General features: G+C 53.3%; 1 protein-coding gene across 3 annotated transcripts; it reads left to right on the top strand.

Annotated features, from left to right (window-relative positions):
* Positions 1-1,474: 1,474 nt before the first annotated feature.
* LOC144032178 (uncharacterized) lies at positions 1,475-19,280 on the top strand. Of its 3 annotated transcripts, XR_013287710.1 has the most exons (16): positions 1,475-2,334; positions 2,499-2,939; positions 3,016-3,134; positions 3,223-3,291; positions 3,376-3,998; positions 4,094-4,400; positions 4,478-4,702; positions 4,777-5,320; positions 5,411-5,623; positions 5,703-5,947; positions 6,045-6,310; positions 6,390-6,635; positions 6,726-7,263; positions 7,771-7,946; positions 8,015-8,079; positions 8,172-8,888. XR_013287710.1 is itself a non-coding variant. In XM_077539884.1 (15 exons), the coding sequence occupies exons 6-14, from the start codon at positions 4,125-4,127 to the stop codon at positions 7,939-7,941; spliced, it is 2,724 nt and encodes a 907-aa protein (XP_077396010.1). In that variant the 5' UTR covers positions 1,475-2,334; positions 2,499-2,939; positions 3,016-3,134; positions 3,223-3,291; positions 3,376-3,998; positions 4,094-4,124; the 3' UTR covers positions 7,942-7,946; positions 18,302-19,280. The 3 variants fall into 3 exon arrangements, 2 of the variants coding, with proteins under 2 accessions (XP_077396010.1, XP_077396008.1); XM_077539884.1 differs by lacking the exons at positions 8,015-8,079; positions 8,172-8,888 and adding an exon at positions 18,302-19,280; XM_077539882.1 differs by having other exon boundaries at positions 7,771-8,888.
* Positions 19,281-19,640: the final 360 nt, after the last annotated feature.

Consider the following 19,640-nt stretch of genomic DNA (forward strand, 5'->3'; position numbering starts at 1 on the left):
TTGTCTTGGGTCTTGAGATGATACATGGCAAGTTTGAAGTCAACTGGCTGAAAAATATTTGCAAAGGGGGAAAAAGTATGACCACAGTGAATGTGCCATTCAAAAATTCATAGCTCACTTCCTGTACATTTTAGGAAATGGCTACCACTGACTTTTTTGTACGTCTCGGGGTGCTACACGTGCCTGGCAATTTTCGTAGCTCTAGGTCAAACGGGCCGGGATTGGGTTTTATTTTTCTACGCTAGGGGGCGCTATAGAGTCGCATTGTTATGACAATTACATAATATCAAATTTTGCGCCGGGCCCCTCACGCCAGAAAATCTTCGGGTAAGAGCCTCCTTCTCCGATTGGCTTAGCCCTAACTTTTCCTAAAGTTAGGGATTGACCAATCGCTGAGGTACACAGAGAGACGACCCTCTCCGATTGGCTTAGCCCTAACTTTTCCTAAAGTTAGGGATTGACCAATCGCTGAGGTACACAGAGAGACGACCCCCTCCGATTGCCTTACCCCGGGTTTTCACCGGATGCGGTTGCGGTGCGGTTGCGGTGCGGTGCGTCTTGACTGCGTGCTCCGGACGGGTCAATTTTTTTGTCAATCCACACCGGCTCCGCACAGCTGCGGTCCGGCAGCTCCGTCGCCGCCCACTTCCCAACGTTTCTCGCGGGACCGCGCGCGCGCGATCATGTGGCATTTCACAACGACAAACATACAGAATGTCTGTGCTCAACAGAGAAGCAGAAAGAGAGGTGGACTTCTTTTGATTTAACCTTTTCTTCTTCTTCTGCTATGAGATTCCATGCAGCATCCTTTTTTTGGTTGTCCTTGTAAAGTATATTAATAACGAGAGTCGGGTCAGTGCGGGTCCACTCTTTATTTCTGTCTTCCCCGTCCGGCTGCCGCTCAGTACGGCAAGCGAGACGGGCACAACAAGCAATCGCGAACATCAAACTCACAATACATTACAGTTCTTATAAAAAGGATGTGCCGTGTCATATATTATTTTGTGGTTTTCCACCTCCAATATAAACCTCTCCTCGTCCATGTTCGCTGGTGTCTAAACCGTGAATGAGCACATGGCCCGGCGACGCCCACGTCACGTTTTGCTGAAAAACTTGCGAAATAGGAGCTGGCAAGTGTTTTATTCTGAAAGGTAAACGGAAATTTATTTTGAAACTGCCTCGGTCTTCCTGTCCCGCTCGATGTGTTTTGTGCTAGCTTGCCATTTGCCGGAGGCCTACCGCTGCGGCGTCCGGCAAAAATAGAAAATAGGTCTATCCTTGCGGAAGGCCTGCGGCACGCCGCAGGCCTTCCGCAGTCGACACGCAACGCACCCGCAAGCGGTGTAAACTGCACCATTCGAATGAATGGAATCTAATTGCTTGCGTCGCCGGACCGCACCGCAACCGCACCGCAACCGCATCCGGTGAAAACCCGGGGTTAGCCCAAACTTTGCCAAAGTTAGGGATGGACCAATTGCTGAGGTACACAGAGTGACGAGCAACTCGCATTGGTGGAAGCTTAATTTTAGAAAATTGGCTCCTTTTCCAAACGTTCACTTCACAATTTTGCAAAACAATTTCGCCAGCGTCTTGTTTGTGTGGATTAAGATACAACTTCACTCTTTTGGTAAGTAACTACTTCACTTTCTAGACATATTTGCTCGGTTGTCTCGTAGGTAGCTAGCGAGGTGCGATATATTGCTCGCATAAAACGGACATACGCAATGAAGAGAGCTAATTGCTATTTCTTCATAACTCCATAAGTGCACATTTTCCCGATCCTTATGTGTGTGTAATATTTTCTATAGCCATGTTCGTGTGTGTCCGTAAGCTAGTACATACTTGTAATTGATCGATCGCGAATACATGTGTAGCCTACTCGTATCACACACGTAAAAGTTTTACTCAGTTTATTCATAAATGTGCATTTTTTCACGATACGTATGCGTGCAAATATTCTGTCACCATGTGTGTCCGTGTATCTGTAAGTTATTACATAACTTGTAATAGGTCGCGAATGTATGCCATGTACAGCCTAATAGTATCACACACACACGTATAACTTTTAGTATATGTATTCCTAAATGCATATTTTTTCGATACGTGTATGTAAATTGTTTTTATGGGGACATGTTTGAGGTTTATTTGTGTGTACGTTATTAAGTACGTGTTAATGAATGCTTATTTTATCTTTTATTTTGCGTGTGTAACTTGTTTTTGTGTGCGTACCCAGACAATGGATTTCAGACGCACCTTTGTCTTCCTGCCGCCTGCATTGACAGACTTACGTCTTCAATGCACGGCTGAAGCAACAAACTTGGCCAAAGCGAGCAGGTACTGTAGGACAATTGTATTATTGTATTACAATGTATGCAAAAGATATTGAACTACAAAATCATTCGTTTTACATTTCCTGTTGTATAATGTCACATTACAGTGTTTGTCATTTCAATAGTGTAATTGTGAATTAGGCTAATACATCTCATTTATTGTTGTAGAGCCAAAACTCCGGTGAAAACCTGCAAGTCGGCCAAGCAGGTCGAGGAGGAGGCAGTGGCACGCGTGGCACACGCCGGAGGTGACCCCGAGTGCTGGCAACTGGTGCTGAGTGAGAGTCAGCTCCAGTTTGGCCAGTACCGGGGTCAAACCTTTAAGTGGCTCCTCAGCCACGATGTAGGCTATGCCTGCATGGTCTTGGCCTCTCACCAGCGGGAGCGGGACAGCGGGGACATGTCGCAGTCACCCTTGGCTGCGAACAAGGACGCCTTGGCAGCGTATGCCCACCTGTTCCCAGAGATGTCTCTGGCCATCCGGAACCGGTTGGCAGCCATGGGGGTGCCGGTGGTCAGAGAAATCGACGAGGAACAGCTCGGGTTCGGGGAATACGCTGGAGAGACTTATCGTTCCCTGTACGAGTCTCGTGATGAGCGACATCGTTAGTAAGTTGTGTTTGTTGAGTATGGGCAGGTGAAAACATCTCATTGGTAAACTTGTTCAAATTTTGTTGGTGTGTAGGTATGTGGCCTTAATACGGGGACGTCCGGGTCAGCCAGGCTCTTTGGTTCGGCGGCTTCATACCTACATCGTTGGACGTGACCATGAGGCCACGTATAACTTATCACGTCCAACTGCAGGTAAATGACCCTCCACTTGACGGCTGAGTGATCCCAGATTGTTGCCAGGTGCTCATTTGCACATTTGCAAATTTGCATGTCTTCACAGGTACAAGTGAGCCGTCAGAGCCGACTGACGACATGCTCCTCCAAGCTGCCATGGAGGTGGAGTCCCAGTGTGAGTGATTTTGTTCATGGAAAAAAAACTGAGTGACAAAGAAATTAAAGTGAGCAGTGAGTTTATTTTAATTTTTCTTGCCAGTGTCCACAGCCAAGACACCATCAGCCAGCACCGCCGCTCCCCCCAGCACCGCCGCTCCCACCAGCACCGCCGCTTCCACGAGTCACGATCCACCCATCTTGGTGTGGCTGCGTGGCAGCACATTGCCACAGCAGCAGCCACCACCACCACCACCTCTGCTGCCACCACGCACAGTCCTCCCCATGGGCTGGCTCACGACCCTTCCGGAGAGTGAGCATGAATGGGTTGGCCGTGCTCTCTTTGAAAGCGGACCGAGCGGCAAACCGGTCCTCAGAGCTCGGCTGAAGCTCTGGTGGGAGCCCCCCAGCTTGCCGGTGTACTTCACACAGCCCCCCGCATCCCACAGGCAGTTCTTTCATTCGAGGTTCTTCCTGTGGGTGCCTTACAAGATGTGGGGGCTGAAGATCGCATGCCCGAACTGCCAACGCCGGCTAACTGGTGGCGGCCTCTACAAGACCGTGCGGCGGGTGCTCGATGCCAAGGATTGGTATTACATGGGCACAGAGGTCCTGGACTGCAGTGGCTGCCAGAAAAAGTTCCCCGCTTGGGAAGAAAGAATAATTGGCCAAATGTACATCTCCCAGCGGGTGCAATTCCCGGCAGTCCTGACCTACAAGTAAAAAGTCAGCCATTCAGCTTCTTGCCACTTGATGATTTTTATTTTATTTTTTTTTAAAACAGCATGATTATCTCCGCCTCTCTCTCATCTTCCCTCTAGGCTGGCGTGTGACAAGGGCATCGTTGAACACATGAAGCCACGCTTGTTGGGAAACAGTGCCACCCTGCTGCGTACTATCGTGAAGGACGCACATTATTCGGAGTGGATGTCCAGGGCTACAGTTTACCTGTCCATCCTCACGCAGCACGGTCTAACAGCAGCACTCCCACCACCAATGCGGCCAATTCCTCACGTGGCCTGGTTCCAGGCGGTGTACGTCCGAGACGTCCTCCCCTGCCTTCAGGACAACAAGGCCCGGCTTACGTCCATCTTCGGGAGCATTTTGAAGATGGACTCAACCAAGAAGGTGCGTACTTCTCTAACGGCACACACGTGTCCACAGTGATGATTGACGGTGTGTTGTGTGTGCGTTTTCACCTGCAGATGACGAAAAAGCTGACAGGGAAGGCCGCAGGGACGGCTGCCTGGGTGACCAATGTGGGAAACGAGCACGGGCAGGTGCTCATGTCCGTTCTCACGGCCATGGAGGGGGAGGGGCTGTCCTCCATGATCGATGGACTGGTGCGGCGGTACCGAGAAGCCGGACAGCCACCTCCCAAGGTGCTGTATGTTGACAGAGACTGTTGCGCACTGACTGGCCAGAGCAAGGTAAATGTTTTGTTTTGTTTTTTGTTTTGTTTTTTCTGTTGTGACCGTGCACTAAAGTCTGCTCATGTTAATAGGTCGCCAGCGCCTTCGGTGAGTGGGACCAGTTGGTGGTGCGGCTGGACATATGGCACCTAATGCGCCGCTTCGCCAGGGGGGTCCGTACAGATGCCCACGTTTTGTACGGACCCTTCATGTCCCGTCTCGCCTTAGCCATCTTCGAGTGGGACGCGGGGGATGTCGAGAGGCTGAGGCGGGCCAAGCAGGGGCAGGCGGGGGAGGGTGCCTTCATTTCACTGAAGTCACGTGAACTGGAGCGCCACTGTCGCCGCCGCACCAGGAGTGAGGAGGAGATTGCGCGGCTGATCCAGGAAGTCCTTGACCACTTTTGGGAGGTCAAGGACACGCTGGGCAATCTTCTCCTGGACCACGGCCTCATGACCAACATTTGGACCACACAGCGTCGCCACCTTGCCTGCATCCTGGACCCGCCGGGTGTGACCCTCTACACCCAAACTGGGGAGGTCACAGTAGGTGGGGTCAAGCTGCCTGTGTTCCGGTGTGCACGGGGGTCCACCTCCCTGGAATCATTCCACCTCCACCAGTGCCGCTTCATCCCCAGTAAGTTCAGTGAAATGTGTACTTTGGATGCGTGTTTGCGTCAAAGCTGTTAACTTATGTTCCCTCCCCCGCATTTGCCACTTTCTGCAGGCACGTCTGCCAATGCCCTTCATTTCCAGGTTTACCTGATGGAGGGCTTGACAAGGTGGAATGAGGACCGGGCCAGGGCTGCCGTAGTGGGCGGTAGACGGGACGTGGATCGCTGCTACAACTCGCGGGTGGTGGATGGGTTTCAGCAGGTGCTGCAAGCACATAACATCACCTCCCCGTTGCACACCTACACTCCACCAGGGACGTACACCGGTAATGATGATGGACGATTTAGCGGGTTACTCCCGTCCACTGTCTGACATCTTAAGTTCTGACTCTGACTTGCATGCAGGAGAGCTAATTGGGGTGGAATACCTCCGGGCGCAGACTGGCGCTACCCTGCTCAAGGCCAGCCTTGCAGCAGATGAGGAGGACTCAGCCGACTGGCAGGACCAGGTGGAGGAAGGCTACCAGTCAGCTGAGGAGGAGGAGGAGGAGGAGGAGGAAGAGGAGCAGGAGCTGGAGTATCTCCGCTTGCTGGCCATGTCGGTGGACTCCCAGGGCCAGCAACAAGTCCAGCCGGGGCAGCCGGCAGTGGTAAGTTTCTCTTCTGTCTTTGTGTCGGCCGGCCGGTCGCTCTTCTTTTTCTTTTGCATGCATACGTGCCACATGTCAAGTTGTCCTTTCAACACAGGAGGAGGAGGACGTCGAAGGGCCTGACGGCAAAGGGGGGTACCAGTTTGTCGTCCGTCTGGCCTACGCGCTCGTGGAGCTGCGCAACAAAGGCTACGTCACCCAGGGACAGGTAGCCAAGATAAAAGCCCTGTGGCAGCAGCTCCACGAGCACGACAAGGCTCCCCCTGCGCCTCTTCCGCCGAGAAAGCAGCCCCTGGTCCAGGGCCGCTTTAAGTCCAGGGCGAGCCGGGGGACACACTTGGGCAGCGAGGAGACTGCTAAACGGTACGCATAAAATGTCACAGCCTGATGGCAATTTTTGTCAAGTGTTTTGGTCCTCTAACGTGGCGTGTTCTCTGCGTAGCCTCTTCATCGGGAAAGGGACGGAGGCCGCGCACTCCCCAAGTGCCAGCAGGCTCGTGGAGGCTGTTTTCATCAGGCTGTGCAACGTGCACAGCCAAAATAAAAGCCTGTGCGGCGTCCGCATGAGCCGCTGGGGTCTGGTCCTACGTGACTACAGTCACATCCGAGACCTGTGCAGGTCCAGACCCCTCGTGACCGCGGCTCCAATCCAGCTGGTGGCGGTCAATCACCGGACCCTTACCCAATGGTGCGTAAGACTCACTCGCTTGCTTGCTTGCCTGCGTCATCGCGACCAGGACAAGCCTTTCAACAAATTTGCAAATGTGTTTCTGTGCAGGCACCACAACAGGAGCAAGGACCTGTACGTGACGGGCGTGTGTGAGTCGCTTCCGGCCCCCAGCGGAGACATGAGCGCAGCGGACGCGCTCCCAGCTGCCAGGCCCTTACTGGACCAGCCGGGGCCATCCAGAGAGGGCCGACTCTTCGAACACCCGGAGGACACGTCGGGCATGGCGAAAACGCTGAGGGGGCCCGTCTTGCCTGACTTGTACGCGGCACGGATGAAGTCTGCCGCTACTTGTGTCTCCGCTGCTGCTTCCGTCAGCGCCACAGCAGCCTCCACCACTGCTGCGTCAACTGCCACCTCCACCACCACAGCCCCTGCTCCGTCATCCACTCAGAAGAGATTGGTGAATGTGACACCGCGGGTTCAGCAGCGCAAAGTAGCTCATTTCCTGTGCAAAAGTTGTGGCAACCCTAAAACGAAGGAGTTTGGCCACAGCCGGTACAGGAATGAGCACTTCTGCTCCCAGGCAGCGGGACGGTCGGTGGATGACTGGCTGGATGAGAAGAGGAGCCAGGATACCACCAGAAAGGTAACCTTGTAGTGCATGTGTGTGTGTGTGTATGTTCCTGTCCCTTCTTTTGTTGAGCACTGACAGAGCCTCTGCGTCTTGTCAATGTGAGTGCATTTAACTTGAGGGAAAAGGAAACTTTTCTATTAGATGGCAGAAGGTACATCATTTACCTGTGAATGCTTGTGATATTTTTGTTCTGTGGTGTGGCGTGACATTTTTCAAACATACACTATGTGCCTTGGCTCAAAGGTGCCTACAGAAAAGACAAAAGTCTTTTAGATCAGTTAAAAAAAAACAAAAAACAAAACAAAAAAAAGGCAACAAGATATCAAAGTTATCTTTGGAAGATCGATCAGTGAAGCACCCAAGGTGCCGCTTTGGTTCAAGTACACTTTGTACAGTATGTAAGTACACTTGCTTCCTGCCATCAAGGTGACACTTTGAGTCCTCTTGCTTTGTTCTGACTCACAACAAGTACTTGACTTGTCATGTGATTGATGTGGTACCCCCCCCTCTCCCCTGCAGAGTCAGCCCCAGCCACCCACTCAGCCCATCCCGAAGCCTGCTCGACTTCAAAGAATGACGGCTGTGTCTGCCGAAGGTGCCCCCCTCCCACCAAAGAGGGCCCCCACCACCACCACCACCACCTCTCACCTGAGGAGCCTCCTTCCAGCACCCCGATCCTCACCCCAGTGAAGCAGGTAGGTGTGTCCTTTTGGAGCACATAAATAGCAGCTGTCTTCAAGACAGCCTTCATTTGACTGACCAGCAGCCAGCAACAACCGCATTTTCCAACCGCATTTTCTCCAGAGATGGCTTCATCTGAGGAACTAGGTATGTACGAAAAGAACACTTGATAGTGCGTGTCATTTTGGAAACTTTGCTTTATATTTGTGCAGACCTAACTTTGTTTAATGTTTTTGCAGATGTCACTGGTCCGTTGACTGAGTCGACATCCTACGAGGCAGTATCTCCCCAACCTGGGCCATCCGCCTCCGCTGCTGCTTCTTCTGCCGCCCCATACAAACAATCCTCCGCCGCTCGGACCGCAGCCTATGACCAGGCCAAGCGGAGAGGGCCCCGGAGCCAGTGCCGCGTTTGTCATGGTAGGTGCCACATTTGCGGCGCCTACATGAAACTGCACAGGAGGAGGAAGAGGTCCGAGAGGTCCGAGTCCGAGGCAGACAAAGAGGAACCTGCACCGAAAGAAGAGGGTCCTGCGCCAAGTGGTGTCGGCGCACAAGTAGAGAGCAGTGCGCCTACCAGGTGCACCGTGTACAGGAGGAGGATGCGGGCCACCTGGGACCAGCAAATCCTCGCGGCCAACCAGGGCTTCACATGGAGCAGCCAACCGAGGCAGAAGCGTGCCGGACGGGCAGGCCAGGGTGAAGAAGAGGCACCACCGGCAGAGGGGCCAGAAGCCCAAGCCCAAGGTGTCCCTGAGAACGCCTGCCGAAAGGTCCACGCCTGCACAAAGTGTGGCTACCCACTACAGGCGGCTTACGGCCACACATGTTTCATGAGCAGAGTACCCGGGTCCTCCAAAAAGCAGCTGGTGCGCTTCTGCACATTGTTTGAGGGGAAACCTGCTGACCTCTGGCTGGCTTTACAGCGGGAAAAAGATAATGCCCTGCTAGGCACGAATAAATGAACCATTCTGTACAGTTATTCTATATTATTGAATTTTTTCAATAAATAGATGTGAAATGTTGGCTTTGTGTGGTGTCATCCATTCATACATTTGTTTTGACAAGTTATTCACATGTCCTGGCCAGGTTATTATACTGTAACTTTATTTTGACATTAATTGCAGGTAGTTTTTACAGCAGTTTTAATATATTGTAATGCCCCTACGTGTGATGAATGATGCACGCAGCCACTGATCCAATCTGATCGCTTTTAATCCAACAACAACAGCGGTAACAAACGCAATCAACACGAGTTACTGTTAGCCGCAACTCACGCTCACACACTCCCCACACAGACTCCCGAACTGAGCCCCAACTTCCTCAACTCCCCCCTCCGGTCTCTCTCACGTCACATCCTACTTCGTTGGCCCCGCCCTCAAATACGCACAACAATGAACAGACATTACAAGACATTACACTGCCTTCCCCTTTATGAAGCCCCTCGTCCCGAGGGGTAAACAAAAAATTTTTCCAATCGCCGCGGTCTTCGCCTCCGTCTCCGGGGTCCTGGCCTGAACCGGGCCCATCTCCAGACGGCTGAACATTCTCGGGGACGACTGTGGAACGTGGATCTCTAGCCTGTCCCGAAACGTTGGGCGAAGCGGGGCCCGCCTCAAAAGCAGGAACACCAATGCCCCGGTACGGAGCCAGCCTGTCCCGATGCAGGGCAACCCGCCTGCCCCTAGGGGGAACTGCCACCCGATACACCACCTCCCCCACCTGCTCGAGAACCCTACAGGGTCCGTCCCAATGACTGTCAAACTTGGGGCAGCGCCCCTTCTTTCTTTTGGGTGTGTACACCCAAACCAGCTCACCGATCTGAAAGTTCCGCCCTTTACTCCGCACATCATAGTTCCTCTTTTGTCGCACGCCGGCCTTTTCCAGCTGGTCACGGGCGAATGCATGTGCTGCCTCCATCCGATCCTGCAGTTTCCGGGCGTACTCCAGCTGGTCCTCTGCACTGCCTGGTGGTTTCCCGAACGCCAACTCCGCTGGAGTCCGGATCTCGCGTCCCAGCATCAGCAGAGCAGGTGTGCAGCTGGTGGAACTCTGCACGGCTGACCGATAAGCCATTAGCACCAGCGGGATGTGCTGGTCCCAATCACGCTGGTGTTCGGAGGTCAGGATAGCGAGCTGCTGCTGCATGGTGCGGTTGAATCGTTCCACCAAACCATCACTCTGAGGATGCAAGGGGGTGGTGCGTGTCTTCTGCATGTCCAAACGTTCACAAAGAGCTGCAAAAAATTCCGGCCCTGGTCACTGTGGAGAATATCTGCAGTCCCGAACCTGCTGAACATGCCTTCCAGTAGCGCATCAGCTACTGTCTCCGCCTCCTAGTCAGGCAGTGCGTATGCCTCTGGCCACTTTATGAAGTAGTCCATCGCACAGAGCACATACGGGTTCCCTCTGTCCGTCAGAGGAAAAAGACCCATAATGTCCACAGCAACCCTTTCCATGGGTGCACCAACCGCTAGTTGTTGAAGTGGTGCGTGCGACTGGTCTTGGGGCCCCTTGTAAGCTGCACACTCATCGCACCGCCGACAGAAATCCTCCACATCACGTCTATGTTGGCCCCAATAGAACCCCTGGCGTAGCCGTCTGAGGGTTTTTGCGCTGCCGAAGTGTCCCGAGCCAGTGCCCCCGTGACATGCTCTCAACACCGCCTCTCTGAGAGTTCCGGGCACCACCACCTGCCATCTTTCTTCTCCGGTGGCTGGTTCTTTCCATGCACGCTGCAACACGCCGTCCTTTATGCGTAAGACAGCAAACTTGCTCCAAAGGCCCATGGTGCCAACGGAAAGTCCCATCACGGCTTCCCAGGGTGGCCTCCTGCCACTCTGGACCCACTGTCGCACCTGTTTGAGATCGTGGTCATCTTCCTGCTTGGCAGCCCACTCGGAGACATCCACGGCTTCTAGAGTGCAGCATGAAGGTCCCCCCGCAGCCTCCTCTCCCCGCAGCTCCAACTCTCTGGCATCCCGCCGGTCACAATAGCTGCAGCCATCCAATGCACATGGACGCCGAGAAAGAGCATCAGCATTGGTGTGTTGAGCCCCAACTCGATGCACCACAGTGAAATGGAATGCCTGCAGCTCCTCCAGCCACCGTGCAACTTGGCCTTCTGGTTCTTTGAATGACATCAACCACTGCAGTGCAGCGTGGTCTGTCCGGATGGTGAAGGGCACGCCACGCAGGTAATATTTGAAATGGCGTGTGGCCAAGACAACTGCCAGCAGTTCACGCCTGTGACGCAGTAGCGCCGTTCACTCTTTTTTTTATTTTTATTTTTTTTATTTTATTTTTTTATTTTTTTATTTTTTTAGAGCTCAGAATTGTTCATTCGGTAGTCTTACCGATTCAACGTCTTATCATCATTGCTCTTTTTTTGTGTGTGTGTGTGTGTGCGTGCGTTTGCGTGTGTGCGTTTGCGTGCGTGCGTTTGCGTGCGTGCGCGTGCGTGCGTGTGCGTGCAAATACGTATAAATTTATACTCATTAATTCACCTAAAGCCTTATAAATATCCCATTACCCTTCGCCTTAACCAGGTACTTCAGAATCTTGCCAGAGTCGTGAGGTTTAAATGGTCAGGAGACCAGAGAAAAGGTCAGAAAAAAATAAAGAGAAAAGAAAGATAAATCAAAGTGAAATCCAGCACCGACCAAACACTTCCTGCCTTCCCCATGATTACAAAATCAAAGTCTTACGCCAACCCCGGAAGCCTCTAAATTCCAGCAAATTTAGCGAGATCTCAAGAGACCAGAGGAAAAACTAAAGAGAGGAAGGAGGGAAGGATCGATAAGGCAGAGTGAGATCCATGGAAGCCAGTACATCCAATCCATCAAAGTGAAATCCAGCACCAACAAAACCCCTCCTGCGTGGTGACAAAACCAGAGTCTTATGCCAACCCCAGAAACCTCAAACTTCCAATAAATTGAGATCTCAAGTGACCAGAGGAAAAACTAAAGAGAGGAAGGAGGGAAGGATAGATAAAGCAAAGTGAGATCCACAGACACCAGCACCCACTGATTCAAGGGACTGTGGGAGGGAGAGGCTACTTCTGTTGAGTTTCAGTAGATGCTGGTGCGACGGATCTGGCATGCATAAGGACCACCACCAAAGAAAGAAGCCGTCAACCGCGGTCCAGCAAAGCGAGCACCGCCCCCCCCCCCCGAAATCCCCAGGCCGCGGCAGCACCAAGGCCACCCCCAAGCCACCCGAGCGGACACCGGTCGGTGAGCCGACCCAGACGCCCGGAACACCCCCGAGCCCAAGGCCGCAGAACGAGGCCCAGCGGGCCCCCACAGCGCCCCACCGGTCCCCAGCCCCCATCCCCCATCCCCCCACGACCCCCCCGCACCCCACCCAAACCCGCCACCCACCACGACCCAGGCCCCACCACCCCCGGCCCCCAAACCCCCGAACACACCCCGACCCCCAACACCCAACCCCCCACCCACCCATACCTCCACCCCCCCCAAACAAGCCGCCCCCCCCCCCGACGACCGCCAACCCCCCCGCGAACCCGGCCCCCCGCGAGCCCCCCCCCACCCCCGGAAACCGGCACCGGGCAGCAGCGCAGAGAGGGAAAACGTGCCCACCCCACCTCCAGCCGTGCGAGAGTAGCACAGCGGCGGGAGGGGGGAAGCAGAGGAGGAAGCACCAGGGGAAAAGGCGGAACACCAGAACACCGAGCCCGGTGGGGAGAGGCCCCGGTCGTCACGCCAGAGTACTAGTGACACCTAACCCTGTTACTGAGTCCGCCAGCTCGCCGACTGGCGAGCTCTACCCTTACACCGTGAATGTGGCCCCACCCAGTGTATATACAAGTGTGTGCGTGTGGTGCATTAAAATTGGGAGCAGGTGAGTCGGAGCAGAGGGAAAAAATTTCCCCTACTCCGACACACCCGCATCCCCCCCCCCAAAAAAAGGAGGGACAAAGTGGTGGGGCAGGGACACAGATGGGGGGGACCACAGCGCTGCCAGGCACTGCAGTCCATCCCCTCTGATGGCTCCCCGCCCCAACTCACCCCTCCCCTTGGACATGAAGTGCATTAAAATTGGAGGGGAGTTGAAGGGTGAAGACGGTGTTTACACCCTTCTCCACCCCACCAAGAAATGTGTTGTGTGCCCTATGTGTATATTTACAAAGTGTATAGTGCAAAACTAGTGAAGTGAGTAAGAGGAGCGACCAGCGGGGCCTCACCCAACCCGGCGGGTGTAGGTGGCACGCCCGTCCCCCAGCACCCCCCACCCCCACCCGCCCCCCACCCCACCCATCTGGCACCACAATAGGCGGACCGCCAGCGCAGCAGGGCTACTGGACAGCCCACCGGCCACCGGAGCCCGCCCGGGGCGCCAGGAGTTCTACCGGAGTGGGGCAGGCCTCAAACCCCCGCCCGGCCCCCGGAGCCCGACGCCCGGGCCGGGGAGGGAGCCCCAGGCCCAGGGAGAGGGAGGGGGCGGGGGGGGCAGACAGGGAAGGGGGGAGGGGGAAGCGGGGGGAAGACGACAAGAAGGCGAAAGGGCAGGAGGGGGGGGAGGGCGACAAGGGAAAAGGGACCGGGAGGCAGAGGAGGATGGGCGGGAGGAGGCGAGGAGGGAGAGGCGACGGGGGGGAGGAAGGGGGAGGGGAGAGGGAGCCACGGGGCACACCAGAGGCCCACCCGCCCCGAACCGCGCCGCCGGGCACGGAGCAGCGGACCGCGCCGGGACGGCGCCGCCCCGGGCACCAGGGAAAGCACCCCAACACCGCACCCCACAGGGGGCCCAGGGAGCGGCCAAGACGCAACCGCTACCGAGCAGACAACGGGGGGGGGGAGGCGGCAGAACCACCCCCGCCCGACCACGGGGGACGGCGTCAAGAAAATTGACTAATTAGCATGCAGTAACACCGCAGTAAGTGTTGATGCTTAGTGCCCACTAGAAATAACTCTTAAGGAGTTAGTGAGTATAGTGTTGTATAGTGTGGTATGCTCGAGCCCACTAGCAGCAACTAGGTTCCTGACTATATAAAAATAAAAACAATCAGATACAAAATACCAAATACAGAAGCAGCGAAAACAGAAGTTGTAACGATGTGGTGGCTCTCGTTAACAGGCAGAATCTTGGCAGGATTAAGTTGCCAAATTAAGATTAAAATATTCTATGTACATAGACCATATTTGTTTAAATCTTGATACTTGATTTTTATTTAAGGCAGAGATTTTTTCCATTGAGATATAATTTATTAGTAAGTTTAACCAGTGGTCGATATTTAGAGATTGTTTATTTTTCCAATTGACAAGGATTATTTTTTTAGCAATAGTAAGGGCTATAAATATAGATTGGGATTGTTTACATGGTAGCTCAGTTATTGTTAAGTCACCTAGTAAACACAATCTTGGAGAAAAAGGAAGCCTACAGTTTAATATATCAGCGAGCTTTTCCAAGATTTTAGTCCAGAAATGCAGCACTGGAGTACATGACCATAAAGCATGAAGATAAGTATCGGCAGTGTTTTGTGAGCACTGGAGACAAATGTCGGAGTCAGAGAGTCCCATTTTTTTCATCATATATTGTGTAATATATGTTCTATGAAGTATCTTATATTGGATAAGTTGCAAGTTTGTCTGTTTGGTCATTTTAAATACATTTTCACAGATTTGGGTCCAAAAGTCTGGTTCCGGACTGGTTCAGCGCCGTTCACTCTTGTTGAAAATACGGCTAAAGTAGGCCACCACTCGCTCACCCTCCGGACCCACCTGCGAAAGCACCGCCCCCATGCCGACATTGCTAGCGTCCGTGTCCAACACAAAAGACAATGCTGGGTCCGGCGGGGTGAGAACAGGAGCATCCATGAGGGCCCTCTTTAGACTGGAGAACGCCCCCTCACAGGCTGGCGTCCACGTGAAGGATTGGTTAGCTTGAAGGAGGCGGAACAGGGGTGCTCCAATGCAAGAAAATCCCTTCACGAACCTCCTGTAGTAGGAGGCCAGCCCGAGGAAGCTCTTCAGCTCCCTCTGGTCCCTCGGGACTGGCCAGTCTTTGATGGCGCTGATCTTCTCTTCCAGTGTGCTGATGCCTTCACCATTCACTCGGTGGCCCAGGAACTCCACCTCCCGCTGCATGAAGTGGCACTTTTCTGGGTGCAGTTTCAGTCCAGCCGCTGCAATTCTCCCCAGCACCAGCTTCAGAGACTCTAGCGCGGCCGGGAAAGACCCACCGTGGACAAGGACGTCGTCCAAGTACACCAAACAACTTTGTCTTGGAATACCGGCCAGCACTGTGTCCATCAGTCGTTCAAACGTCCCTGGTGCATTGCACAGCCCAAAACTCATGACCTTAAACTGCCAGTGTCCTCTGGCTATGCAGAACGCCGTCTTAGGTCTCGACTCAGCCGTGAGGGGGACCTGCCAGTAACCACTGCGCAGGTCAAGCGAGGAGAACCACGCAGACCCGGACACCAGGTCCAATGTGTCGTCGATCCGCGGAAGCGGGTAGCAGTCCTTCTTGGTCACCTTATTGAGCGGCCTGTAATCCACACAGAACCGGGGCCTGGAGCTGTTTTTTCTGGGTACTATGACCACGGCAGATGCCCAGGGACTGTTGGATGGCTCTATGATCCCTGCCTCTAGCATCGCATGGACCTCCTGGTCAGCGGCCTCCTGCTGGACCAAAGGTAGGCGTCGGGGGCGTACCTTGACTGGCCGCGCATTCCCAGTGTCAATGTGATGCTCCACCAGGTGGGTGAGACCCACTTCATTCTCAGTGAGGGCAAAAATGCTTTCAAAGTCCCACAGCACCTGCCACAGCTGTTCCTGCTGTACGACATCCAGGCCATCACAGTTCTTCTTCCAGATGGACCGAATCGCCCCCATCCGGCTCTCTGCTGGCCGGCCTGGGGTTACTGCAACTGACACGGTTGGGCTTGATGCCATCACTCCCCCCCAGTGGTCTGTCCATCTCAGGGCGAGCGAACTCTACCCAATCTACCGTCAGTTGTAGTGGGGTTGAGTGTGGCGCCCACACCGGCGGACTCGTCACTTCTGGATTTGCGGTTTTAATGGTCACCCCCTCAGCACCCTGCTGAGAGGCTGTAATCAGCTTCACATGCTGACCACTCGGCAGGATGAGCACCCCAGCTCCCAAGTCCACCACAATATTTGCAGCTTTCAAAAAGTCCCGACCTAGTATACAAGAGTCACAAATGTCAGCCACCCAGGCTGAGTGAGTTGTTGACAGATCTCCAAGGACAAACACAAATGTCCCTCTTCCTCTCATCCGGGATGTTTCACCGGTCACGGTCCTCAGTTCTGTGAGGGTTGGTCTCAAGACGGTTCCCACTGGAACAACGTCAGGCCTCACAATCGTGGCTGAGGAGCCAGTGTCCACCGGGGCAGTGCAGGAAACGTCCCCAATCTGCAAGTGAACAAGACTGGGGTCCCCCACATCCGTCCAGCCCACCATTACAACAGTCTCGGCCTGGACGTGTGGGTCCCTGCACACATCTTCTCCACATGCAGGATGCGATTCCCGGTAAACAACTGGAGGGGTCCGCGTAGTCCGGTCTACAAGGAACCTTTTTCGTTTCCCTGCTGCTTCGTCATCTTTGGGCAGCGGCGAAGCAGATGACCTGGTTGCCCACATCCCCAGCAGACAGCTGGGCGCATTTTTCGATCACTCCCTTCCTCCTGTTGTGCTGGGCGGGTCTTTATTGCACACACTAGCTCATCCACCCATGCAGGTCTGCGCTCCTCTCTCTCCGTCACCGACGTCGCAGAAACGGGGCAAGCCAATGTCTGGAGCGCCCCCTTGGCTGCAATCTCCCTCTCCGTGGCGAGATCAAGCGCCTCTCCCAGGGCTGGTGGGTGAGCGAGCTGCACGTGCATGCGCAGCTCATCCGGTCTGAGAGCTTGAATAAACTGGTACCGTATCAGTTCGTTTTGGACCGCGTTGGGCATTCCAGCATATGCGCGCCGACCCAGGCTCTCTATCTCATGTGCGAGGTAACGTAGCGGCTCACCTGGCTGTCTTTCACGCTGCTTAAATTCACAGCGCAGCGAGTCACGCAAGTTAAACTCTCCGAACCGCCTTTGTAATGCTCCCACCAATCCGTCATAATCAAGTCTCTCCTCGCGGTTCAGCAGCAGCAAACAGGATGTAGCGTCCTCCGTGAGCGATAGCGCCAACTGCACAGCTTTCGCCCTCTGTGACCATCCCGCTGCATCAGCCACCAATTCAAATTGAGCCCTATATGCCTCCCAACTCCCCTTCCCGGAGAACTTGAGTGCTTTGATGGCAGGCCACGCGAGCTCCTGGGCGCCGCCATGAATGTTTACGTCCAGCCAGCCCGCCGCGACATCTCGCGGGACGTCGTCCCGTAGTCCGATTTTGGCGGGCTCGTCATCACACAGACCGATTTTGGCGGGTTCACGCTCGCTTCGGCGCGAAGTAACAGCTTTATGGCGACTGTTCTCGGTACAACTTGATGCGGGCATGTCAATCACGCACTCCACGGCTTCCTCCTTTATCTTCCGCCGAGTGCCGAGTGCCGAGTGGGTCGCCGAACATCCTCTCACTCAATCAGAAGAACGACGGCGAATCCAAAACTTCTGACACCAATGTAATGCCCCTACGTGTGATGAATGATGCACGCAGCCACTGATCCAATCTGATCGCTTTTAATCCAACAACAACAGCGGTAACAAACGCAATCAACACGAGTTACTGTTAGCCGCAACTCACGCTCACACACTCCCCACACAGACTCCCGAACTGAGCCCCAACTTCCTCAACTCCCCCCTCCGGTCTCTCTCACGTCACATCCTACTTCGTTGGCCCCGCCCTCAAATACGCACAACAATGAACAGACATTACAAGACATTACAATATATAAATAGTTATAGAAATATAATAAAACTTTGTTAATATTTTTACTATGAGCCCCAAAAACCTTGTCTACACAAAAATGCAAATTCTTTACACAACAAATGCATTTAGTTATAACTATATTAGTTTTAAATAAATACATTATAGTGTTTATTTAATGCAAAACAGTTACTTGTAAAAATAAATAAATAAATAAATAGCTGCAGGTCATTACACCAAAGCAATAAGAGGGGTGGGTGCAGAAGTGACACGTGATTGAAGCTTGACATTTGCTTTGTCTTGCCTACTGCAACTAAAATTGCACAAGTTAACTTGGCTGTCAGCACAGACTTGGGTCTGGCCATACCCATCGCCTAAAGTCATCACACAGCCAGCCAGCAGTTCTGGCAGCTTTTTGGTCATCTGCAGGTAAATTTTCCCTCAATGGGCTTCTTATTTATACATAAAAAAAAAAAAAAAAAAAGCAGAACTTGACCTCCTGACTTTTTTTTCACATCCAGCTACTCCACCTGATTCCATGATGTGCCACCTGCAGAGTTGACCACAGCAGCAGACTGAAGCTCATCCTGTCAGCCCTGGGCAACAAACTGCATATTGTAATGATTGATTTATCACAATGTCAATTTTTTGCGAGTTCTTTTTGAGTATGATCCCTCACATCTTTGTGCACACCCACGCACATTTCCCCTCTGGACAATATGCACGACATGCACATGCTGGCACATGGACACACTCTCACCCCGGGTTTACACCGGTTGCGGTTGCAGTGCGGTGCGGTGCGTCTTGACTGCGTGCTCCGGACGGGTCAATTTTTTGGCCAATCCACACCGGCTCCGCACAGCTGCGGTCCGGCAGCTCCGTCGCCGACCACTTCCCGCCGTGTCTCGCGTGACCGCGCGGTCATGTGGCATTAAAAACAACGACAAACACACAGAAAGTCTGTGCTCAACAGAGAAGCAGAAAGAGAGGTGGACTTTTTTTATTTTGTGGCTTTCTACCTCCAATATAAACCTCTCCTCGTCCATGTTCGCTGGTGTCTAAACCGTGAATGAGCACCTCGCACGTTAACTCCAGGCCCGTCTACGCCCACATCACATTTTGCTAGCATGCTTGCGAAATAGGAGCTGGCGAGTGTTTTATCTTGAAAGGTAACCGGAAATTTATTTAGAAACTGCGTCGGTCTTCCTGTCCCGCTCGATGTGTTTTGTGCTACCTTGCCATTTGCCGGAGGCCTACCGCTGCGGCGTCCGGCAAAAATAGAAATAGGTCTATCCTTGCGGAAGGGCTGCGGCGCGCCGCAGCTGAGACGCAGTCGACACGCAACGCACCCGCAAGCGGTGTAAACTGCACCATTCGAATGAATGGAATCTAATTGCTAGCGTCGCCGGACGCACCGCAACCGCACCGCAACCGCAACCGGTGTAAACCCGGGGTCACCCTCAAGGGACAACAATGGAAATAAACCCAGCGCTTTGTTTTTATCTCATTGGCAGCAGTTGTGTTGTATGTTTGTTAACGTTGTTGTCTAACATTTCAATCAAAACTGTGGTTATCTGAGGGCCCTTTGGGACTCCAGAAGCCAATCTAAATAAAATGAGCTGTTATTGAATAATCCTGTTTGATTTTTTTTTTTTTTTTACTTGAAGTGCTTGTTGATAAAAGCACTTCACGTTTCAACTGGCAATACGTGAATGGGTTGGATGAAAAAACTTGCTCCGTTCGGCGGCGCGCACGTGGCTAATTTGCATCCGCGTGGCTAATTTGCATCGGGGCCAGGGTCGTTCCTCCGACCGGGCCTGTAATTCGGGGTGTGTCGGACGGCTCGGTACGCGCCCTCAA

The sequence above is a fragment of the Festucalex cinctus genome, chromosome 12, assembly GCF_051991245.1.
Source record: "Festucalex cinctus isolate MCC-2025b chromosome 12, RoL_Fcin_1.0, whole genome shotgun sequence".
In the NCBI taxonomy this organism is placed as follows: domain Eukaryota; kingdom Metazoa; phylum Chordata; class Actinopteri; order Syngnathiformes; family Syngnathidae; genus Festucalex; species Festucalex cinctus.

Coding starts and splice junctions, on each gene's coding strand:
- LOC144032178 (XM_077539884.1), top strand. CDS start 4,125: ATGAAGCCACGCTTGTTGGGAAACAGTGCCACCCTGCTGCGTACTATC. Junction 5,624..5,702: donor TCCACCAGGGACGTACACCG/GTAATGATGATG, acceptor ACTTGCATGCAG/GAGAGCTAATTGGGGTGGAA. Junction 6,636..6,725: donor CACCGGACCCTTACCCAATG/GTGCGTAAGACT, acceptor GTTTCTGTGCAG/GCACCACAACAGGAGCAAGG.